Consider the following 27,027-nt stretch of genomic DNA (forward strand, 5'->3'; position numbering starts at 1 on the left):
ACAATTAGTAGCGTAATTTTAATATGACAATTTAAAAAATGCGATTATTTGGCACATTTTTCGATCGCGCGCAAATATGCCGGCTGTACGTGGCAGAAGCCGCCGTCCGGACAGCATATGAAATTTGCGACAGTGTGGTCGCTTACTCGAAATCGTAGGTCTCGGCCGACTTCAGTTGTAACTTCGGTTCGGACAACTTCCAGAGAGTGTATTGCAGGCCTTAAATTATATTGTAGCGTTACGCGAAAAACATGATCAATCAAATGTTTAATTAAATAGCAACGATTTTACTTAATGTTTCACACCATTATTAGTACAAATTGTAGAAAATATAGATAACGTTCTACGAAAATATCGCAATCTTTCAATTAGTAATCAAATCAATCACAAATTTCATCCGCTTCTTATTTAAGGCGGCAAAATTATAACAATTTTCTAAAACTCTCGCCTCAGTAGTCTATACAATTTTCAAAACCAATTTAATCTTATATATTATGGAATTAATAGCGAATCAATTTTATACCAAATCAGTTCATAGATGATCGACAGACTCATGCGATAGAAAGTACACGAAAGAAAGCGAACCGGTTCGAAATTTTGGTTCGATTTTGATTGACGACCCAGGAATTGGACCAATGGCCCAAGGACGCCTTTTTACGTTGAATACACTTTACATTAAAAGTCTTCAATTATTAAAATACATCACAAAAAACCGTTACGTTTAGGTGTGGTGTTTAATATCAGAGTACCGTTTATTAATTATCGCAGTAAGTTCGTCTAATGGCAAGACTCCGATCCAAGTTCAATCTTGTATCATTACAGAGACTTACGCAATTAAGCCTCCAAGTATTACTAATCTTACGATGCATTCGCCAGAATCCTTTCTCTTGCACAGTGCGCCAGGAAACGATCACTTATTGAGAAATTTACCGATCGCATATGACGGAACACGAATATACTCAGAAGCGACTATATAAATATTTAATCACAACGCCGTTGGAATCTATGTCATTCGATAAGCGCGCGTTGAATACAAAAAATGTGATAAAATATGCGCGAAACGACACGTTTTCAATTATTTCGTACATTGGTATGAATCAATGTTTGACTCATTGACTTGTAATACACAAAAGTTTTATTACGCGATCGTAAAACAGCGTTTTGGTGCAAAACAAAAGGTGGGCACGCAGGTGGGTCGTCGATGACCAAATGCTGTTAAAAGCTGTTAACACTCATTACAAAATCTGACGTTGCTTCAATTGAGAAACGGGATTAGAGTACCTGTGTTAAAAATATTTTTTGCGGAATAATTGTACCGATTATGTATACGATTTACGCATTAACTGCGGCCTACTTTGATGCATTTGGAAAATGGATGGAAATCTGTTTGATACATGGCTAACATACCTATGGGGTAACAGTACCGAGTACGGTTAGGAATAGTTACTGTTTAGGTGCTCAGATTATTATCTTCACTTCGATGTTCATTTGAACCGTTTAATATCAATAACTGTAAAATTATATTTCATAATCAAATTAAGAAGCGAATCAAAAGTAACTACAGGCGGCCCTCGACTTTCGCACAATTCGCTATTTCGCACATTTAAATAAAAAAACATTTTTTTCAAATAAAGATTATTTTTAAAAAAAATTATAAACATGAGTGAGAAACGCAAAAACTTTAGTGTTGATACGAACAAAAAGAAATCAAGGACTCATAAACTTCTCACGATTCGAGACAAAGATGGATATTATTAGACGTTCTAATAGCGGTGAATCAAAAAGATGTCCCTCTGAGTATTTCAATTATTCAAGCAAAAGCTCTTAGTTTGCACAAAGATTGGAAGGATAGATTAAAAAAAAGATTTTAACACGGTTTTTCAAGCAAGTAACGGTTGGTTTTACAATTTTAAAATGATTTATTCTTTTCATAATATTAAATTTACTGGATAATCAGCTGATGCGAATAAAGATGCTGCAAAAGAATTTATTTCCTAATTATCTAAAATTATCGAAGATGGAGAATATTCCTTTAGCCAAATATTTAATGTAGATGAGACAGGTTTATTTTGGAAAACTCTTTAACAATGAAAAATATGAATCAAGCCTTAACGCATCTTGACAAATTTTTAAATATTATAGAAGATTGATATCCCAATAGAGAACGCATATCTCAAGTGCGTAGGGCGATCAATAAAGACAGCATGTTATAAAATACTATATGAAGAGAAGAAAAAAATTGTGGAAAACAGTTAACTCTCGATAACTTTTCAAAGGAAACATCCGCAAACCCCACTTAAACGCCTCTTAAACATTTTATATTTACTTGATAAATAAATATTTTAAAATACACACAATCTAAATTTTTTTTTACTTCCCTCTACTTCGAACATTCAACATTCGCACACATTTTCAGGAACCAATTATGTGTGAAAGTCGAGGGCCGGCTGTATTTAATATAATTAATATATTGATTAAATTAATGAATTAAATTATTTTTATAATAATCGAAATTATATTTCTTACGGCTACGTGTAACACGTAGTCCTGAATAATGTGTTATTATTTTGTTGCTTTTTGTTGCACCTTTCTTAGAACTAAGTTTTGAAACGCTTTCTAAATGTTACCGAAACCATGTTAAAACAGATTTTCAAGAAAAAAGATTGGCGCCAGGGATATAAACAGTTTTGAGCCAAAACTAACAGTTGATCTTGGATCGTCTACCAGAGCAAAGAATCGGCATAGTTTAAAAGAGATCGTAATCTTTTACACGTATGATATACTATTCAAAAAATGCAATTAAAATCATTTAAAAAATTAATAAAATATTTTTGTTATATAGTGATACAAATTATATATATATATAATAGATTTTTACATACATAGAAAATATATTTACAGAAAATTTACATAGAATATATTCATATTTTAAAATATAAAAATTCAAAATAAAACCACAGTCAGTTTTCTTTGGTTTCGTTCCAACAATCTTCTTCTTTATCACTTTCTAAAGATGTAGAAGAATATACGGTAATTCATTTTAAATTTTTAAAAAGTCACTATAAAAAATTGTGAATAACCGAATCTAAAAACAGTTTGCTGGTAAAAGATACGTTAAAAATTCGTACTGCAATAATTTTGTAAATGCGTTGTCTACATATTCAGACGTATGCGAGAGAGAAGCGATACATGCACGTAGGAATATGCGTTGTCTCGCTTGTTTTCGATTTTAAGGATTTCGTCTGTTTCACATCCGGTTATAAAAATAAATATATCGGTCTATTTCGCACAAAATAAAATATATATAATATCACAGTAACTGGTTGTCAACTAGGTACCATACCACAATATGATTGTGTGAGTAAATTGTATGAAATGTGGATAGCGTGATGACCACTGCTCTAATTTAAGAAAGAGTTTGAAATTATATAAATAAAAATAAATAAGACATGAATTTATTTACATTATTTGATGACATTGAAGATCGGAGGTTCTTTGTATATCAATCATTGCAATCATCATCCCAACTTTAAAAATAAATAAAAAAATATAAAAATACATGTCAATTTGTGGCTACATAACTCGAAACTAGGTTTACGTCAGTTAACATATTTTATAAGGCTATCTTATACTTCAGGGAAGCATATTGTTGCTATGTATGTAAGTGACTGTTTAGGTTATATTGTCAATTTGTTGAGTTTTATCATATATTTCCATTGAGTATAATATGTTCACATGATATATACGGTGGTACATAATTTTATGCTTTGTGAGATTTTATGTGTAAAAGTAAAATTTAATATACAAATGACTTATAAATGTATAGATATTATGCTGTCACTGCATCATCATTCATTGAATAATATTGAAAGTAGTTTTGTATAAACGCACTTGTATCAAGTACAGTTCTTTCTTTATGCATAAATGAAACTGCATATAAAGAAAGTGGTTTTATTTATTTATTTAACAAAAGTTGATGTACTATATATTTTCATACAATTTCTAATTTGTCATTATTAATTTATCTATAAATTTTTGTAGCTACTAATGAAAAATACAAAATTTAATTTATATCCTATTTTCTACCTGAATTATATAAATATGCATAACTTTTGTGCAAAACGTTACTTCCACTTACAAGTCTTAACATTCTTCATTCCACGCCACATGCATACGTATCGAGTCTACATCTAATGTACCAGAAAAAATAAATTCTTTCGAGACCAATTCGTATTCTAGCTACCTTCTTGTCGTTTTCCATCAGTTAGAAAGCCACATAACACTAACCCACACTCGAACGGACTCTTAGAGTACCACTCCAGAATCCCATAATACTTTATTCTGGATGTATTCTAAATGGACCAATTTGCGCAGATTGCAGACCGGTTGCATTGCGTATTGAGTAGTTCCCGTTACGGCCGCCGACCCAAATACTTCAATTGGCCCCGCACGATGCGAGAAGAATTTCGTATGAGGTTCTTCTTCACGATCATTCCATACGAGAGTGGTCGGCGAGCAGACCGTGACTATTGGAACACTGACGATGACCGGTTTCCGGACCTCTTCTCTTCGCCGGAGAAGAGAGGAAGAAGAAGCTCGAGAGGCACACTGTGACGCGCTCAATAACGGGAATTCGGGTTCGAAACCGCGAAAAAATGAAATCGAAAGGAGCTAACGACCGTAATAAACTATATAGCGTAAAATCCAGTTTGTGTATATGGGTGCATTTTTCTTCAATGGTTTTTAACAGCGTATATGGTATCGTAACTCTTTATGAGATGCGGAAGAGTTTGAGATATGAATGAATGGTTTTTAGTGGGTTTCAATAATTCTGAACATACTTAGATCAATGACAAAGCATTTAAAATATGTATTTATATGTACATATATTGAGATTACTGAGTCCTTCAAAATGAATTATGCAGTCCCAACGAAACGACGTATTCCTTGTTAGAGCAGCGTACGCCACAGCTTCCACTTTTTATCCAAAAAACACGCACACTAAACTAATACAATTGAAAACCAGCTACTGTGATATTTTATATTATTTTTTATTTACTTTATGCGAAATGGGCCGAAATATTCACATTTACAGCCGAATGTGATCCAAACGAAAAACCTTCACGAATAAGCGAGACAACGAAGTATCTCAGGAATTAAATTATCGTGCAAATTAACTTTTAAAAAAATATTTGCGAATGAATCATTGGATGTTTTTGGATCAAAATGGGCGATAGTGAGGAATATACGGAATTGAGTGAAAACCATTCCAAGCAACCTATCTTTGTGAACAAACATTCTCGAAAATGTTGTCAATAAAAAACAAAAATAGAATCGCATTCAATTAGAGATACCTATTCGAATTGCATCATCTACAATTATGCCTAGGATTGACAAACTAATTAATAATGATAAAATAATGTATCTGATTTGTGAAGAGGATATTTATTTATTCTGTACAAAAGGAAGTTGATTGATTGTTTAATATTTTTTGTAGATTTTTATAAATATATTACTATATATACGTGTATAAACTCGCCGAAATATGCCGATACGCTGCAGTTTTCCGATAATAACCGTTATTGCAGCGCAGGTAGAAATAAAAACAAAACATTAAGAGTTGCGATTGCGTCCCTTCTTCTTAACCGTTGCGGTCAGGACGTCAGAGCGCGATAACGCTCGAAAAGAGAGCAAATTCTAACCTATACAACAATCATATTCTAACAAAATCTTTAATTCGCTTCAAATAAAACACGCAAATCGGGTATAAAATCAGTGCGATGAAGCACGTTACTACTAGGGTTCTCAATCAAATATTATATTATTCCAATTATTTGTCCGAAATATTCTGATAATTAAACAATTATTCATAAAATATTCGTTTATATTATCTCAAATGAAATAATTTGTATACTTGAGCAACATAGTCGTTTTTCTCTCAATATACCTGAGTGACTAGTGCCGCTCCAAAATACATGGTCCTTTATGCGCCTTTGTTTTGTTTTAAAATGCGAGACAATGAGTCGCTTATTCTCAACAAAAAAATGATTTGATGCCTTCGAAAAACTTTTTGAATAGAACGTTTATTGGCGGTGTTAACTATGACCGAAATTCGCATAATTCGTTCATTAAACAAAACAAAACGTAGGTAATAATAAGGAATCATGTAGGTACATTTTAAAGTCATCAAATTCCTTGCACTAAATATCAAGTGATAATATACTTCTATCTTAAATATTTTTAAGATACTGATTAATTCTTATAACATATATAATACATACATATGTATAATACAACAGTCACTTCTGTAACTTTCCATACATCTTAAATATAATATACATACAATATATTTTTAGTTGCGATAATACTGAAGAGGAATTATTACATGAAAATATTATATTCGTAAGTATTTAAAAATACTGTAATAATAATATTGCAACGATTGCAAAAAGTAACATATGTAAATTATTTATTTTTAATTTTTTGAGATAAAAAGTAATTATATCATAATTTTAATTACTGAATTTCTTGAGAAAGTTTTTTATTCGTAAGTAAATTAGTGATAAAAAACTTTCATACGATAAACGCCAACATTTATTTAATTAGACGCATAAGCTGCTTTATATGATACATAAACCGATAAAATATAGCCGCTCTACCCCGTGGTTAAACCACGGTTCATGGTGAAATCACATAACGATTATTTATTACTCCAATCACTCGATAATATATTCGCACACATTAACGTTGCAGTTTACAATCATCAATAAAATATCGTGTTTATTTTATGTTTTAACAAATTATAAATAACTATTTTGTGATTAAAATGAGAAATTTGTGTTGAAAAAAGAGTAAAATTGAAATATTTCACTTTTATTATAGTTTTTCTTCAATGCCTAAACATGCAAAAATAAATAATCTTATTTTACCGGCAAAACAGTTTTATTAATATTTGGAGAAATACGCGCTGACATTGATGCAATGTGTATAGGTTATGCATGATCGACACGCACACATAAATATTATATGGCCAGCATTACGCGTTGGGGAAATCTGTCAAACCATGACAATTAAATTTATAATAAAAATAAAATAAAAGATATACATATTTTGTCGAGTGCTAAGAGTGACACCATAGCGCAACATAAAAATTTGTTTTAACGTATTTTCTCAAGAAAATAAAGACAAATATTAAATTATTAATATTATTATTTTATTTTATTCACAATACATACTTTTGAGAAACTGGCGAACGCGCTAGCTTTGGCGCAATCTGTTTATATTCACGCCGGTTTAAAAATGTGTATATACAATATATATACAACTAGGCAAATATGTAGGAATATATAGTCTAACACTATCACTTTTAACTAATAATATAATAAAACACCGGAACCTACTGCATTCCTTCGCGTGTGTAACATAAATGTGACACAGCAATTTAGAGATGATTTTGGTTAGAAAAAATAACAGAGTATGATTACTCAAATTTTTTATGACCTTACTATTATTGCAGAGTCGCCAATTTCGCAACTCATTTCGGTGTTTTGTTGTCAGAAAAAATGTCTGTCACATTAAGGTTAACATTGTGCATTAACTTTTTTCGTGCCATAATGTACCACAAAAGGGCGAAACAATGGCGAGCGTAATTTTCGATAATTAAAATGTCATAGTCTAATTGCCTTCTGTAGGAAACGAAAAATTAGATTGCATACACACAAAACAATAAGACCGTTAGCGTTCAGAAAAAGGCGAAAGTACACCAACAAACGCCTCCGGTATAAGAATTTGCGGTTCAAATCCACAGGCGAATATATTCAGTATTAACAATATCAACGTGCGGTTTATCTGAGATTCAGCAAAAACAGCAACAATACGCCTCTTTAGTATATTTTTATCTCATGCCCGAAACGCGAATATCTTAAAAAGAAACGCGTTCTTCCCACGAGCTTCCAACTACGGATTTATTTATTAATGCCTTAGCACTTGACGTTTTCAATTATTTTTAATTAAGATTATGCAAAGCTGCCTCTATAGCACTTTGAAAAAAGCTCAGGTGAATAACCCAAAAAAACATAATGAACTGTTAAACGACCTTGCCATTTATATCCAACGCGGAAGCCACTATTACATGTATTATATATGTGTATATAAAAAATAATAAATGTTTGAGAAACATGTAATGAAATATATCAACATTTGCACTCTCATAAAGTCACAAATCGAGGGGCACTTCATAGAGTCAATTTCGTTGCTTTCAATTAGTGTTGTATGTTATATATCTATATAATCTGTAAGGGGATAACACAATTGGGGAAAATTCGCTACATTGGGGATATATAATGGATCACTTCCATTTATTATATAAACATGGCAACATGTAGGTATAAGAAAAAAAAACAACCACATCCTTTGGAATGTTAAAGTATCTCTCACATAACAGGTGGGACGTACGAAAGGAAGTTGTATCTAAAATTACAGGTATTGTTGAGACGGAGATCTAAATATATTTTAGCACTTTGAGCGCTCAATTTAAACCATAGCAATAGATTCATACATTTTAAAGGTTAATTTGGTGTTAAATAAATCTTTTGTGTGTCAATTTCATCAATTGCTTCAGTAACAATTTAGCTGTTAAATTTAATGGCAAACGCTGATAGCCCAATTGCTTGATGCATGTTTATATTTTATGATACCTTTCCATTTCATGATCTATAACATATACTTTATAATTCGCGAAAAAAAGCTTGTTATACTTTTAATTGACATATTTGTCGGATGAATTATAATATCCATTAGATTGAGTATCGTGTGCTTATTCAAATTTATCATATTGCTCTTAAGCAATTAAAAAATATAGAACTAGCATGTGAAGAATGTGTTAACCGCACTTTTCTATGGGAGCTAAATACATAATTTACGGCAGGTACAAATATAAAGGTCACAAATCTGCGGAAGAATTGTGTACGACGTGAATTTATTTAATATGATATACATATATAAATATCTTTTAAGTTTAAGTAATTGTTTAAATAGATTAAACTATCAATGCGCATAAGACGTTACACAATGATGTGATTTAAATACAGCTTTCTTCTTAAAAATATAAAAAAATGTAAATCAGCACATCTTTTATAATATTAATTTTCAATCTAACTTCGAACTCCTTATTTTATAGATGTATGTTTATTCTGTATTTACATGATATTTTATCATAAGTAACATAAATCAAATAATATACAAAGGAAAATCTTTATATACTTAGTATATTAAAGATGAAAATAAACATAATCTCTACCACAAAAAGCTTTATTTTTATTATAGAATAAATACATACATGTAAAATTTTCAAATGACTGATAAACTCACAATTATGTTTACGTCTTCAAACACATATTTGAATTTGGGTCATGTTATGATATTTTATCAGTAAATGATCCTAAATGCATATTGTCGCAATGTAATTGAAAGTGATTATGTTATAATGTCAATTTGGTAAGTTATCTTATATTTCCATAAACTATAATATGGTTAAATGATATTTTATCTGTATACATTGATAAATCCTTTTATGGTTATTGAAATATTATGTTTCAAAATAGAATTTACTATATAATGTATTTTGAAATCTATATACTACAATATTATCATTGCCGTCAATGAATCGTCATTCATTGAAGAGTATTGAAGAGTACTTTGTATTAAGTGAAGTTCTTTATGCATGAATAATAAATACAACTGCATGTAAAGAAAGTTGGTTTTATTTCATTTAATTAGCATTTTTAACTAGTTACAAATTATATCTGTTTATGAATATTTTTGTTCCAATAACATGTTTCAACAGTTTTAAATCCCTTTATTTACTTTGTTTGTTATACCCTTTATTTGATTAGCTAAAAATGTCTCAAAAAACTGATTCATTTGTGAATTTATAGAACCTTTTTTTTGGGTAAACAAAACAGTATCCATTAACAGGTTCAATACACTTTCATAAATACCATGAATAAAGCAGAGATTGATTGACAACAGAGATGTCAATGAGTGTTTTAAGATACGTATAAGGCAGTAATGAAGAGCACAGACACTGCAGTTAAACAAATGAACAAACGAGAGATAAGTCGAATTCACACCGAGCGGAGAAACGCCAAGTATCGACCGAGACGACTATTAGAAAACTAAGAAAGAAGCCGCTATCCACTTCACGTCAGAGCAGGTCTAGCTAAAACGTCATAATAATCCAAGAAATCAACCAGATCTTCTAGGCTAAACAACTTGGAGATTACGTAATGCAAGTCTATGAAAATAAACACGTATATACTATATAATTTCAGCTTTTTTTAGAGGGAGGGAGGGCAAAAGTAGGCCAGTCATTTTCTAACATTTTAATTTCATTAAGATTAATAGTATATTAATAATTTTAATCATGTATATTAATAATTTTACAAATTTCTCGTGAATATTAAAAGCATTTGTGAATATAAAATTAATTAAAATACATTACTCGTTTTCGCGGGTTAAAAATAATGTAACATTAGCATGTAAATATATGCTCCGAAAATAATCGAGATTAAAAATGTATCAAGAGATGACAATATATATATTTAGGTAGCTTGAAAAAAGTCACTTTTTATAAAAACAGTGAATTATTTTAAGAGATATGTGCATATAAATAAATACTTTGTTATATAAAACGAATTGTTGGTGCATTACAATTTTAAAAAATAAGCATTAAATAAATATATCTTTAATAGGAAATATTTGATTAAGCAACATTTTATTTGTAGTGTGCACTAAAACGAATTATTTGTGCATTGACATGTTAGTAAAATATCTATACTATTGAAAATATAACATTACTGTACGTTCAAATATGACAGTTGCGAAACGTCCATTTGCTGTTCAAACCCAAACCTAATGAAAATCAATTAAATAAAAATAAGTCGAAAATAGTTTCTTAATATTTTAATGTACAAATTATATTATTATTAATGCAGGCCTGTGGAATAGTTTAAAATTTTACTGACTCCGGCTCCGATTTGAACAATTTTAATAAAATTATTTTTGCCAGCATATAATTAATAGTCTTAAAAATAATATCAACAATTTTCAAATTATAAAAATATTTAAATAAATCATTAAGTTAATAAAATATAATAAGACTACAAAATTCACCTTTATTGACTGAATATAATCATATATTTAAAAATGAAAGTATTGTACAAAAAATAAACTGAATATAAAAATATACATATGTACGTAATATACCTTAGATAAAATAAGATACATTAATACAAATAAAAAAATAGATTATTATACTCGCAAGGGAAACTAAGAGAAAACAAGACTAAATCTAATCTTTAATAATACTAAATCAAAATTTAATGTGATTTAAACTGAATTAGTTCTTAAAAAATAATTGCTTTTAGTAAGTCAGCGTTTATGGAAGCTGTTTTGATACAAAATAAAAGTCGAATTCAGTCGATTTTTTACGACTTATAATACCATGACTCCAACTTCGACACAACATCTCTGTTTTAATGCACAAATATTTTTTTTTAGTGCACACTACACATAAAATGTTGCTCAGTATAATATTTTTATTGAACACAAATATATTTATTTAATAATATTTTTTTTATTATTTTAATGCACAAACAATTCGTTTTATGGAGCAACATATTTATTTAAATTGTCCTTAATATATATTTCTAATAGCAGACCATAATTCTGTAGTGTATACAAGCCAGAACATGTCTCGTACAGAAACATACTTTAGTCGAAATTTGACACAGAACTAACACTTCGCTTTTGACTTGGAATAGAGTTTAGAGGAACTACCCCGAAGCGACCGAGACGATCCTTTTGAAGTCCAAGGAAGCAACTGGCTTTCACCTCAAATTCGCAAAAGTTCAACTCGAACTTTGATAACGAAACAAAAAAAATGGAATTTAAAAACATCTAAATATTAAAATATATAAAATACCACATCCATCTGTTTATTTAAACATTTCAATGATTACGTCCAATGCATAACTTTGTATTTTTGTTATAAATCATATGTATATTTGCAAGTTTCAATTTATAGAAACGTTCTTGTTGCTCTTCAAATATTTACTGTCATATATTTTCTATACATTCTTGTGAAAATTGTTAATAGAACATATTGTTTGATGTTTGAAATTCTTTTATTTACAAAATAAACTTGACGTCTTTAATAGTTAAGTCATTAAACTGACTTAACTAAAGATTTGTTAATAAAAACTAATTTTTATTTCGAAGGCATGGTATCTAGATTCAATAGCAATGTTTTAAAAAAATGCAAATAAGATTCATAATACATTAGGCATAGTTTTAATTACAATCACGATACCTAAGACACGTTTACATGCCGTTAATGCGAAGTGAAAACGTGTTATATTGTTTTTCGCAACAACTGATAACTGCATTCAGAAGCGCAATGGTTGCAAAGTGCAGAAAACTTGTGAAAGTTGATACGTGTTATAACAAGCCAGCTTATGGTTTATGCTTGGAAAAAAATTGTAAAGTAAAAAGGAAGCGAAAAGGATGCATCGCAATAAAAGCGTTGCATTGCACGTGTTGAAACATGTTGAGGCTTGCGAGTCTTGCAAAAAAGAAAGACGATGAAAACAGGTTATTTATAGATGGATAGATAAAATTTAACCGTTGTGCGATAACGTTTCAATCTTATTCAGAAGCACAAGATACATTCTTCGGTTAATCCTTGAAAGGCTTATCTACATCTGCTAAACGAAGGAGATGCATCAATGCGAAAAATTAAAATTCATTCACCCGATGTATCATTTAGATACAGAAAGAGATTCACGTCATTTTTATTGCGATCCTATCTTATTTACTAAACATATCTTCTATCAACATTCTTGAAATCTTTCTACTCGATGGGTTACCAAGGCTGCGTTTATATAACATATAAATATGACTGTTATGTGTTCAATTACCATTATTCTTTATCGTTAAAAAATGCGATTGTATTTGAAATACATATTAGTCATCGAATGACTTATTTCCTTTCTTGTATGTATTACTAAAAAGTACAAAAAATGGAATCTATGACCTTTTCAATATTTTAGATGCAATTAAATTGTGGTGTTGGAGTTGGGAGCGTCGGTACTTAATCATTCTTTGTGGTTTGTATTTTTGGGTCAGTATATGCGTTTGATGGATTATGAAAGTAGTTATATCTGTTTTTGTGGTCGTAAAAATCTCGAGTGGGTTATAAGAGCGTGTTCATTCATATTATGGAAAAATGCTCTCGAGTTGCATTCATCATTATATATTTAGCATTTATTTTTGGGTATTGTGTATTGCTCAAGTTCTGAAATTAAATTACACCTTGTTGCTCAAGAATGTTAGCATAATGAGACACTGCATTTGAATTAATGCAAAGTGTACAGTAATGTTATATAGCGGGAAAACTGACAGTTCTAAAAGATTTATATTAGATTATATAGTGCAAGTTGTTATTATGTGTAGCGAACAGTATGCAATAAGGCACACACATGAAAGTGAAATTGTTGCAACACAATTCAGATTGTTTTATTCAACAATTCCACGAAGAAGATGCCACGGTTCTGGTTTACAAGCCAACCGGAAATGCGCTTCTTCAGTGAGTAAACACCGACAGGAAGTTTATGTGTGTGCGAAAAATACGACAATTCACACTACTTGATTTGGGACAGATAAAAAAAATGAGTTGCCAAACAGTTTAGATCAAGATAAGCCGTAAAGTGGGACTAGTTTGGCCCTGTAATCCAAAGTTATGATTCAGAAGTACATATAATTGAAGACTTCGTTTTAAAACTACACATATCACAAGACAATATTTATGACAAAGCTTTGCTTATATATAAATTATTTTAACTTTACGTGATCACAGAATATATACATTTTAGATAACACTATGAATAAAATGAATCGAAGCACATTAGGTTAAGTAAAATCTTATTTCTCGTAGGTCAAGAATTCAAGTCAAAAACAACAAAATCGCCACAAAATATTAGGGTCTATAATTATTTTTATTGTAATAATCGATAAAACTATTTTATATTTTTAAAATATAAATGTAGTAAAACGGCTGACTTGATTAGATTTAAAAACATAATCGCTACGCTAAATAAATGCACAGTTTGCAATGCCAGCTAGATTAGTCATTACCTGCATCTTAAACTAAACCATGAGTAGGCAGATTTATGTATGATATAAGATTTTACTGTCCTTCTGATCATTCAATCTGCGTTTTTATATATTTAAAAATTAAACTACATTTAAGGAAATTAAATTAAATTGTTCTATTATATATACTTGTTAAGAATGTCGGCGCCAAGTTCAGAAACCAGTGGTTATGGATTCTACGCTACGTTTGGCCCTAACGGCTACAAAAGCGGCCAAAAGCGATAGTTCGTCAGAACAGTAAACACCACACGAATAACTCTCTGCATCGGGTCAACTTAAAAAAAGGTTTATAAAAAATTGATAACAAGATTATTTACTATACACAAGTGGTTTAAATGTTCTGACCAACGCTCGCTCACACCTAGCATTTTATGTAGCAAAACGATGTTGGACGCGTTTGTACCAAAACGCAGAAAAAAATGTTTATAACCATTGGTTTCTGAGCGTGGCGCCCACATTTACAGGGATGTCATTTCAGATTTTTATGGGGGGGGAGGGCAAGAGTTTTTTTTATATTTCGATTTCATTAAGATTCATAGTATTTCTTTTAATGACAATTTTCTGGGCAAATTCAAAGAAAAACAAAAAAACAAACACTAACCCCCTACCCTCCCAAATTACGTTCCTGTTTAAAAATCTATGTCATATTAAGACTTCAAATTAAGCATATCTAAACCGAATAGGAGGGCGCAAACAACAATTATTTATGTTTGGTAAATTCGTATAGTTTGGGTTTGAACATCAAATGTACGTTTCGCAACTGTCAATCAGTTAAATTATATTATCGCTAGTAAAACTATTCATCTACTGGTGAAAACATATTTGGACTTCACTGGTGAAAATATAACTTCACTGAAATATATTATGTATTGTTATAAATGTACTCATAAGTACATGCATATTTTGATATAAACAGTTCATGTTGCTTCAATACCACTGATCTTTCGTACTGGTTAAATTGAAAACGTTATTCAACTTTACGAATGCTAGAGGGATGCTGTTCGACAAAAAACGGGGTTAAACCATTTTTTATATCATCAACGTCGAACAGCTCCGATCGTGACGACCTAGAAATGCAAGTGGTAGAAAGTTTATTAAAAATTCCTACGTGCAATATGAACTGGCTTCGAAATTCGATCTACGCGTCTATTATTCATATATATGCACACCAAAATACCAAATGTATCCGATTTAAATGCTAAATTCTACAATTTGGCTAAATAAAAACACAATTCTAAAATTTCTCCAATCCGTCCTTCTCCATATTGAACGAGGCAAACTCAACTAATGTAATTATTTAATTGTACCTACAACCCGCATCCCATATGTTTTATTTTTTTGAAGCAAACAAATAAAAACTTACTTATTACCACGCTCCCTCTCTTTCATCTTAAAAAAAAGCAAATTAACCGCTAAAAGACGAGGGTTAAAGTCAAGAGCGGATATTACGCGTAAACATTTTTTGCCCGACACTCAGTTCACACCAGTCAGTAATGAAAATCAAATATAGATCGGCGTTAGATAAATCAGGAAGCTGTTATCAACCTTGAATTTTTAAAGCTGGCAACATTGTTTATTAAATAAATAAAAATGCACGCTCGGCTGTGTTTTATTTATAATTAATCAAGTGAAATTCGGAGCCATTATAATCAAATTATGCTCAACCCAGATTCTGAACGAAACAAAAAAATAATCTTAATTGAACGTCATCTTGATCAAGAAAAAATGTGAGAGTTATGATTATAAATTATCAATTAAAATAAGATCGGGCGACAATTGTGGTGTTATGGCCATAAATTTAAATAATACAAAATGGAATCAGAAATGAACGCCATTTTGGTGAGCGTAAACATGAATGATATGGACGACATGTGTAGTGTTGTGGTTGCAAATTTGAATTCAAATAATTATAAATAAACTTACGTGTTACAGGATTGTCTCAAGGAACGTTTCATTCGAACTAAAATATCGACAAAATCAAAATGGCGCACGTGTATAGTTCACTCGTATATTTGAAGCACTGTATGTTTATGATATAAATATTGTATTTTTTATTTAAAAATATGAATTTTATATCGAACAGCGAGCGGCACAACCTCCACGCGCAACAACAAACCGTGACTGATTCAAGAACCCGAGATGAATCGCAGACACGAGCTCAACGGTGGGGGAATTGATGCGAGCGAGACAGAACTAGCGAATAGTCTTCGGGCGAAATAGAGACAGATACTGAGTAAATTTGAACCTAATTGTAGAAAGTTTTCACACAAGTTCAAGAAGACGGTCACATGCACACACAAGCACACGTGTTTTTAGTGAGAGCTAGCAGCCCCAAACTTTTTTCTATAAAAAAAGCAATTTTTATTTTCATCATTTATTTGCAACCTAACAACCGTTAAGTATTCAAACCCCATGTATGAAATATGAAAGAGATTGCTAATTTTATAGATTGAAAAGCGAATGTGTTATATTTCACAATGATAGGTCGAAACGATTTACGAGATTGCAATGCAAAAACTGAAGTTCATCAAGTAAATGTATCTCGTATCATGTAGAAACAATTTTAGAACAATTCAGTGAGCCTTGATTGAACTTGATTTTATACTTTAAATAAAATTTTATTTTGACTAGTATTTATATAAATTAATGGTCAGTATTATTTTAGTCAGTTTAAATATATTTTGTGTTAAAAAACTGAAATTACAGAAATTATATTTCAAGTTGTTATTGTGTATTAAATTTTGTTCTTTTTTATCTGACAGTTTTAGTATAAATTTGGCTGCTATCGTTTCATTCCCAAAATGTCAAAAGTACAGTTCAAGTAATATTAATCGATTTCTGAGTACATTGATTTTAATTTCTTAACATTTTAAATATATTGCATTTCATATATTTATTTTATATCTGGCTAGTTGACATTTACATATTACATGATAGTAGTTCTGGTTAAGTTGAAACATGCCCACTAAAAATATTGTTTTGGCCAAGAGATGCATTGACCAACCCGAGTGGGTGTTTAATCTTAAGTGTTTTTTTGGTTCTTCAGTCCGATAAGAGGGCTTTCCGGCGAGAAAAAAAAAACTTCAACTCAAGTGAAAAAGTTAAATAGTAGAATTTACAGTAATATGACTTATTTCATTATATAAAGTTTGAATCTGTCAGTGATAAAGAAATTTCAGTCATTTGTATCTATAAATTCAACACTTAAAAAAGACTGCATAAAATAATTGTAATTAAATCAAGTAGATTGCTTAATTATCAATTAAATGTAAGATTTTTTATTAATCGAGTGTTTAATCGGTATGCGAATCAAAAGTGGGTGAGCGCGATAATTTCATTTTAGCTCATGTGAAAGTATGTACTCTCAAAATAATTAAGTACTATTCTTATGCCGCAATGTCCGATTTTTAACGCTGATAAATTATAATTAATTGTAATATAACACGTTTCAAAAACGATCAGCATAAACGCACAATTATCAACATTAAAATAATTGTATAATCAGCGTTCATGAATATATCTGTACTCAACTTATAAATTAAACTATGTATCTATGAGAAATAAAATAAATATAAACAGATGTTTAGTGTCCTAACAGTAATGCTATGCTTTGAGCATGGTTCTTAAGGGTAACATTGTAAAATTGATTATGATCGATAAAATGGTGTAGGATTGTATAGAGAATTATTATGTATTTATATATGTGTGTGTATGGATTATTCAAATATATAATACATATGTATATTAGTAAGAATTGTATAATAAATATGTGTAGCAAGTGTTAAAAGTGAAACAAAGTATCTAGTGGAGAATGGTAAAAAGGGCACTTGAAATTCCACACACAGTTCTTAAAATTGTTTATGTCTAAAATAACTCATTCTCAAATCACCATATAGATAGTTTTACACACATCCTGCGCTTAAAAGCTCTACTTTTATTATTCACTAGAAGTTAAAAGGTTATTTTTATCCAGTAATACGTCTGCGTTAATTAGCATGCAAGTTGAAACGTTATACAAAATATATATTTGTAATATCATGATTTATATGTAAATTTACACGTTGATAATTATTTTTTGTGGCAAAACAGCGTAAACTTATTGCACCTATATTGTAATTAAAGCAATACAACGGAATACATTGATACGCAATTATGCAATCGACAGGAAACCAGAACTTGAACAACATCCGAGGTGACCATTTATGAAAAGCTAACTCAATGACTGGGACAGTTAGTTATGTTGTTTATAGTTACTTCTTGGTGAATTACTATTTATCTAACAGTAGTTCTCATTCTGATGTATGTATGGATTGAGGAATTACACAAAGGGTCATTGAATCTAGTAGTACAAAAATGGATTTCGTAATTTGGAGTCTCTCGGAGAGGATATGGCATATTTACGGCGCCCTAATGGAATTCTTGTTCCGGGGTATAGCAATGGATACAGAGGCTCGTTGTTATTTAATTTTGTGCAGCGATTCCCAACCATATGCCACCGAGTGCACGCAGTCGGCGTCGGTCCACCGAGTGCGCCAATTGCATTCCGTTGCACGTTCATTATGGAAGCGTACAAGATGTAAATAATGGCCGACTATGCTGAATAAACCACAAATAGTCTCGGAGCTAAACGCTGAGAGCATTAGCTGAATAGAATAGGCCGAAACGTCGGACACGCACGAACGCAAATGTCCAAAGACTTTATGATGAATGAAATGAGCTTTTGGTGCTTTTCCGGATACGTTAGCAGTTGCTCTCAATATTTTTAAGAAACAGCTATTATTGTAATTCCGCATGCATGTCATATGACGACACAATGTAATTTCTCATTTTATTCTTTAGGTATCTGACGTATGAATCAATATTGAGTAATACATATATTAGTCATATCAGTTCAAAATAGGTAAAGCTTTTGGTGTAGATGTTACAGTGAATGTGTGAAAATATATTTTCGGTACTGGTCATATAAATATGTTTTAAATTTTAAACATTTTATGTGCGAATGAGCGGTAGCGAGTGAGCGTTGGTCAGAATACTGAACACCCCATGAAAATTCTCTGCAACGTATATACTAACTTATAATTGTATATAACGAATATACATATTTTTTGATTAAATTGGCCTCCTGATAAGAGGAAATTACCGAAAAATTAACTTATTGATTGTTTTATTTAAGCCAAACTTTGGTACTTGCTTTTTATCACGGCACCACGCTAAAATTTGACATTTGTAAAACGTCCATTTGTTGTTCAAACCCAAACCTAACCTAAACAAATTAACTAATAATTATTAAATGTTTGAATAGCAAATGGATGTTTCGCAACCGTTAAATTTGAGCGTGGCGCCGTGATAATAAACAAGTACCAAACAAAATCAATGCGTTTCGGCAACTAATTCTCTAAACCATGGTTTCCCAAACTATGTTCCGCGGAACACCAGTGTTCCGCGGATCCAAAATAGGTGTTCCGCGGAGCCTAACTAGATATTTCACAAAAATTTAGAGTAGATTAAAAAAATTGTTAGTCTTGCTAATACATAAAAATTGTTCATAAATCTGATAAAAAAGCTTGAAAATATGTGTTAAATATTCAACATTGATGTGTATAAAATCTGGAGGGAAAAGTTTCATAAGTCGGTGTTGTTTTTTTTAACTTTAAAATTTGATCGTATTTAAACAATATTTTTTTTGTTAATTAATCACACGATATAAGTGCTTGTTATACGAATTTTATTTATGTGACTACATATGCTACTAGCAGTCACTGTATTTTGGATAGGCATGCACTGTTGACTAAAAAAATTTCCACAAATTTAAAAAATGTTATGAAGTAGCCGTGAAAATGATAAACTATGTAAAATCTAGACCACTTCAATCCAGATTATTTAAAATTTTGTGCGATGAAATGGGTAGTCAACATGAAGCACTTTTATTACATACTGAAGTGAGATGGCTATCCAGAGAAAAAGTGCTATTAAGACTTTATGAACTTCGAAATGAATTATTAGTCTTCTTGAAAGCACAAAATAATTTGCAACATCATTTTATAAAATTTTTAACAAATCCTTCCTGGTTGATACATCTGCATATCTGGCGGATATTTTTACAAAGTGAAATGATGTTAACTTATAATTACAAGAAAAAAGTATTACAATTTTTAATATGAGATAAAATTGAATCTTTTGATAAAAAATTACAATTTCAGATTTTATCGGTTGAATCTAATAATTCTGATTGTTTTCCTGTCTTGGATATGAATGTTTAAATGAATTGAATTTTCAAGTAGATAAAAAAGTTTCACAAGTATTTTTAAAACACCTATATTACTTGAAAATAACTCTTTCGGAATATTTTCCAAAAACTAGTAAGGACGATTCCTGGGTTCGGAATCCATTTTCCGTAACAGTAAAACCAGTGGGCTTAAGGGATTATGAGAATTTAGTTAATGACTCTGATTTGAAACAAAAATATCAGCCATTAAATAATTTCTGGGCGAGTCTGACTGAAGAGTTCCCCAAGGTGTCAAAACAAGTTCTGGTTTGTTTACTTCCGTTTTTCACGACGTATTTATGCGAAGTGGGATTTTTTAAGTATATTGCAACAAAAACAAAATACAGAAATAGACTCCACGCCACGCAGATATGAAAATACAACTAACCAAAATTGTGCCTGATATAAAAAAATTGTTATTTAAAAACCCAAATACATCAGTCAATAGGAGTTTTATTTATTTGTATTTTTATGTTTATTAAATAAATTTAATAACATTTCTTTAATAACATGTTTTATTTTATTATGAATTACCCATCCTATAAAATAAGCTAAGTGTTCCGCCAAAATTTTCGGATTTGCCAAGTGTTCCGTCGCTGAAAAAGTTTGGGAAGCCCTGCTCTAAACCATAATTTATGTTTAATTTTATACGTTGAGTTGCAAAACCACCATCACCCTGAAGAATTTCGATTAAAAAAATAGTTGTGTGACCCCTAAACTGTTTTAAGCCAAACTTTTTTCTAACCTAAACGAATTAACCTAACCCAAATTGGGCTTATGAAACTTCTGAAAATAACTATGGTTTTTGAGCTTTCATTAGCTCAAGTTTAGTTTGGTTAATTCACTTAGGTCATATTTGAGTTTAAACAGCAAAAGGACGTTTCGTACCCGTTTGGTAAGGTAACGTAAGTTTCAATGACATCAGGGCAACAACACCTGTTAGGACTAAGTATTACTGGACTAATTTAATACCCAAGTACCCGGGTGTATTTTTGCTAATTTGAAGTACAAATAATATGATAATAAACTGCAATACAAGTACGGGTATTAAATTTAAAAATAAATAAAATAACATTCATTTATTGCTAATAAAATAATATTTCAAAAATACTAATGCATTTAGAGTTTTGGGTTTTAATTTATTTCTAGTTTTTGTTAAAAAATACTTGATGATTTTAGAGAATTGTATAATTTTTCTAATTAAGCAGGACGATTTGTGGAAAAATCCTCACATCTCACCATTGACCCTATAAAAGTTGATTGAGTTGGGGTATGAACAGTGTCATTAATCGTATTTGTTAAACACAGCACCAACAGATTTGTTAAATTTCCCTCCTTGAAGAGAAGTCAGCGGGCTTTTTTTATTTTTCGTTTATTTTCGTTTTATCGGGGCTCGAAGGACCAATGAAAACATTTAAGATATTGTATTTTATTTCTACGTAAGATTATACATAGGCTAACTACTCTTGGAATATAATTATTCAGGTTTGGTAAAAAAAATTGTAACATAATTGCAATTGGTTTAAAACCAGTTAAAAATTATAAGTGTATTTTTTTAAATTGGAATGTCATTAGTATATACTAATATGAAGAAGAACGGTGCGAGCAAACTACCCTGCAGGATGCCAGCTAGAATTTTACGCGGTATCGAGAGTTCATTATTTAGCGAAACAACATAGCTTTGGACTCTTAACATAACCCTACGAAAACAAAGTGAAACAGATATTATTTTTGAGAGAGAAGATCGTTTATATAAGAAAACAAGATCCAAGGACATAGAAGCGATCAAATTGATTTTGTATTATAATAAAATTTATTTGAATATAGATGCAAGAAACATGTAAACATTATACTGTTCTTCTACCGGGAAAATACGAAGATTCTATACAATATTGTATTGTACTCCTGTAAAATTCTGATTTTGTAATATTTTTTTACTCTTCGGTTTATCAAATATATAGTATATGTATTACTGAATGCTTTCGTGATGGAAAGTTTTACTCGGTCCATTATCTTTGTCTCTTATGGTCTTACACACGAAAGAAATATTTACATAGAGTATATAAAATGTACAGCTCATAATAACGAATCATCATTCAAGGTTTGTTGTATCTCTAATCTAAACAAGAAATGGCATAATGTAAGACGATAAAATTGTAATGTCGCTTTTACTAGTGAAGCTACTGTATGGTTTACGTCATATTTTACGTTCGTTTGCCGCCAGATAAATATTTAGAAGTGCATCTTCGATGTGCGTGAACGAAAGGCGTTCAAATTTGCATACGTTTCGTCTTTGTTCCATATTGAGAGGCACCGGTGCATAAACTAGTTACATTGTTCTCGCCGCCATATTTATCACAGTGCCTTACTGAAGAACCTTTCTCTGGTGTTGCTTTTCATCGGGATGAATATTCCAATATTACGTACACTGTATTGTGAAATATTTGGAAAACGTTTTTAAACAATAAAGGTAATTAAACGGGTGCAGTGGAATATGACTTATAATAAATAGTAATGGAAAATTCAACGGAAAGTACATAAAATTAGTATTATTCAACTGAATGTTATCTACTGTATTTATTAACTTTTGAAAATTTGAAGGATTTTAAAGTAAATTATGGCATTATAACTGGGATGTCATTACAGATTTTTCTAGGGAGGCCAAATGTTAGCCAATCAGTGGTCGTTTTTTTAAACAAAGATTCATGGTATTTTTCACAGTATGCCATTTTTCTGGCCATTCAATATAATCCACGTCAAAAGAAATAAAATCGTGCCATCACTGTCGCCAGAGCCGGCCCGAGGGGAGGCAGTACAGGCGATAGCCTGGGGCGCTAGATCTTGTGGGGCGCCGTGATACCAAATAAAGGCGCAATATTCACTTAAAATTATCAAACAATATTATTAAAGAATATAAACTGATATTATTTTTTTTTGTATAAACTACTGTGTACTCTAGATTATTTCACGCATAAAAAATCACGACGAAAAATAAACTACAAATTCTTATACACCCACAATCGCAAAAAAGAGTATGGTGTCAAATAAATTAAATTACTTTAATTTTAAATATATTTTTGCGCTTATGTAATGACTTAATAAAGTATTAATAAGGGGTGGGGGAGAAGTGCGCAAATTTAGTTTTTGTCTGGGGCTTTAAATAACCTAGGGCCGGCCCTGACCGTCGCAGTGAAAGCGCTCGATTATCTATCGTTCATTTCAAGACTTTTATAACAATAATACGACTTACAATAGGTGAGAATCGAGTGAAGCATATCTAAACCGAATTTTGACCAATAGGAAACCACAAAAAACAATTATCCCTTTTCAGAAGTTAAAAATCCACGTCAAAAGCAATAAAATCGTGCCGTCGCAGTGAAAACGCTTGGTTATTTAGCGTTCATATTAAGACTCTTATAATAATATAATATATTAACCACTTGGGTGCCGTGGACCCACGGGCGGGCAAAACTTGAGCAGACCACCAATGCCGCAGACCCGCCGGTGGGCTCCTGGCTGTACGCAAACACGACATGTCATTTACATTTTTTTTAACTGAAACCTCTTTGGTTCTCTTTATGGAACTAGACATGGCTTTAAACATTGGTATTTATTTTTAATTACGACGTTTTGCCATCATATGTCACTAGAGGTGCCACTGGCGTGTTTATCGAAATATCACACTCAATGCCTGGTTGCACTTTGTCCAACTAAGTGCTTCAAAGACTATCACATGAAGAACAAGTACTAATTGTGAGTTTAAGTTATTAGTGACAATACCTACATTTTATTTTGATTTTTTTTACCATAGTTTTTTAATATACCATAAATTAATTATTTAAAAAAATACTGGAAGTGCCAACCCTGACAATAAAAAAAAGAGCTTTTTTCCACTAAATTTGGATTCAATTGATAGAGCTTGTATAAACATGTTAGTATAAATCCATAAAGCTTATTTTACTTTATTTATAAGGCTTTGTTTTTTATTTTAAAACGTGCGGCATTGAGGTGACGCTTAACTTTAAACTCGCGGCACGCAAGTGGTTAAACGAGGAACATATAAACCAAATTTTGCCCAATAGGAGAGCACCGTCGAACAATCGAGCGTTCCCATTGCGACGGCGCCGATCCGATTTTACTGCTTTTGACGTGAATATTTGACTTCTGAGAAGTGATAATTGTTTTTGCGCTCTCCTATTGACCAAAATTCGGTTTACATTATTTTGACCAATACCCTTATATAAGAAGTCTGTAGTAATAGCAGTAAGAATAGCTGTCGTATTTTTAAATTATAGTGTAATATCGAAGTGCAGACAGAGATCAGTTGACTTTTGGACTTGACCCAATGATAGTTATGAAACTGTAATTAGTTTTAGAACTTTCATTAAATCAAGTTGGGTTTGGTTAATTCATGTAGTTGAGGTTTGGGTTTAAACACCAAATGTACGTTTCGCAACTTTCAAATTGAGTTTCATAGACATTTTAGAGCAGCTTATAATTTCACTAGCGCCTATTAGTTAAATTATATTTTTACTAATTGAAATATATATCTACTGGTGAAAACATTTTTGGACTTCTCTAATGAAAAAATAACTTCACTGTAACATTTGTACTTGTAAATAAATAATGATAACTATGTAAATGTATACCAAAATACGGCTTGAATATATTGTACTTTGACCATCATTTCTATCATGACCATCTCCGTAATAATATTTGTAAGGATAGCTATCATATTTTTATAACATAGTGCAATATTTAAGTAAGGGATTGCAATAACACCGGGATTTACAATACCGGTATTACCGGCACGGAAGATAACTGAATTCGTTTACAAATACAACTTGTTATGGAGATGATACTACTACATCGATACATATAATTTTTAGTTGATACAAATCTGTGGAAGAGGTTCGAAAAAATGATATAGACGTGTAAAACGATCTGGCTTGAATAACCAAGTTCGATCATTCTGTATTAAAACACGACCGTACACAAACAGAGGTAGCACAGCAGTAACTTGGCCGATTGTTGTGTTGTCATTATACACTTACATCACACATTCAATACAATATACAGTCGTTTTCATAATTAGCCAAAAGATGTATTGATTTCGTTTCTAACTCGATTAAACGATTAATTGTGTGTAAACTCAACCAAAACTGCACTTAACCTTGATACAAGATCATTGAATTTTAATTAGACTTCAAATCTGGAGCGCCATTTTATTTCACGTCCATCACGACATAATTTATCATTTTCACCGAGCGGTGTGAACGTACCGATTTTGTTTTGTTACAACTTTTACATCCTGCGCTTGTTCATGACCATGACTTTCGTGTGTGTGCGCCCGAAAAATTACCGATGCAAAACAATGCGACGTAATCAGATCAGATACGATTGTAACCGATCTACGGTTGCATTACTATCGAACGTCCCGCGAATTAGCGGGATTTTTAAAGGCGCGATTCAATAATTACATACTTCATTTTTTTTGACGGAATTGAGACATTATTACAAAATTACTGTAAGCACAGATAAAGAGTTAAATATTACGCTGATGGGAGACAAACAATGTAAGCATTAGTGATGGTATAATGACACGGAAATGCATCGACGATTATTCTATTATTGTGGAAAGAGATAATGCGCATTGAAACTTTCATTTTTAGTATTATTACGACTTTTCCGATATGTTTTTAAAAAGTAAGTCAGCCGGTTGAATGTCAAGTTTTTTTTATTATTAAAATTCTTTAATAAACAATGATATAATTGAGATATAAGACATGCCATTCTAGTTACTTATTAATTAAAGAAAAGTAAACAGTAAGTACATTTGTATTAATTAAAGAAAAATAAACTTTATACGTTATTAGTTAAAATATAATCGTTTTAAAATACTTAGATATTTGCAAATTAACTGAATTTTATCAAATATAAAAAAAAATCACTGAAATGTTAAAAACACGGGTGTTTGTTTTATTAAATGTATTTTAATTTTTAATATTTAATAATATCGTGACTTGACAGGTTTCATAAAAATAATTTATATTATTCATAAAGTTGTATTTAAAATTTCATAAACTTACATACATATATTATACATAGATTTAAACACACTCTTGACATATTAAAATATTAGATATTGTCGCGGATTTCATATGCGCACGAACTTCGCGGCGTGGATGACGTCCGGGCGGCGGCTGCCACTGCGCTCTTGCCGACATATTTGAGTGCGATCGAAAAAAGTGCCAAATAATCGCAATTTTTAAATTGTCATATTATTAAAATTACGCTACTGATCATTATAAAAGTGTGCGTGTGCACTCACCAATACAATATTAATGAAAACTTTTCGGTCGTAAATATTCAATTTACGCAAAATCTTGCCGGCTTTTGCAAAATACCATAAAGCATAAAAATGATACTTCAGAATACGAGCACCACATGTGTGACTATCCTAGAATTTGTCGCCATCGATTCTAAATAAGAATACGTTATGGCGTGACATTTATATAAACCGACCTATGAAAATACATAAGGATATTCGA

At 31.0% G+C, this 27,027-nt stretch overlaps 1 protein-coding gene across 3 annotated transcripts in view; it reads right to left on the reverse strand.

The window, feature by feature from the left end:
* LOC148228643 (uncharacterized) overlaps positions 1-27,027 on the reverse strand; it is a 90,542-nt gene that overhangs the window by 31,289 nt on the left and 32,226 nt on the right. Inside the window, exon 1 of one of the 3 annotated variants that reach the window (XM_088199494.1) lies at positions 16,135-16,339. The exons of 1 other annotated variant lie outside the window; for it this stretch is intronic. Coding sequence is in view for 1 of the 2 variants with exons in the window: in XM_088199493.1 (XP_088055619.1) it covers positions 3,464-3,478 (15 nt within the window). In the remaining variant the exon portion in view is untranslated. Of the gene's footprint in view, positions 1-3,463; positions 3,528-16,134; positions 16,340-27,027 lie in introns of those variants that run through there. One more of the 3 variants, XM_088199493.1, reaches the window with a different exon arrangement.

This window comes from Plectrocnemia conspersa, unplaced genomic scaffold, assembly GCF_051122295.1.
Source record: "Plectrocnemia conspersa isolate PC_06_02 unplaced genomic scaffold, ASM5112229v1 ptg000012l, whole genome shotgun sequence".
Taxonomy (NCBI): domain Eukaryota; kingdom Metazoa; phylum Arthropoda; class Insecta; order Trichoptera; family Polycentropodidae; genus Plectrocnemia; species Plectrocnemia conspersa.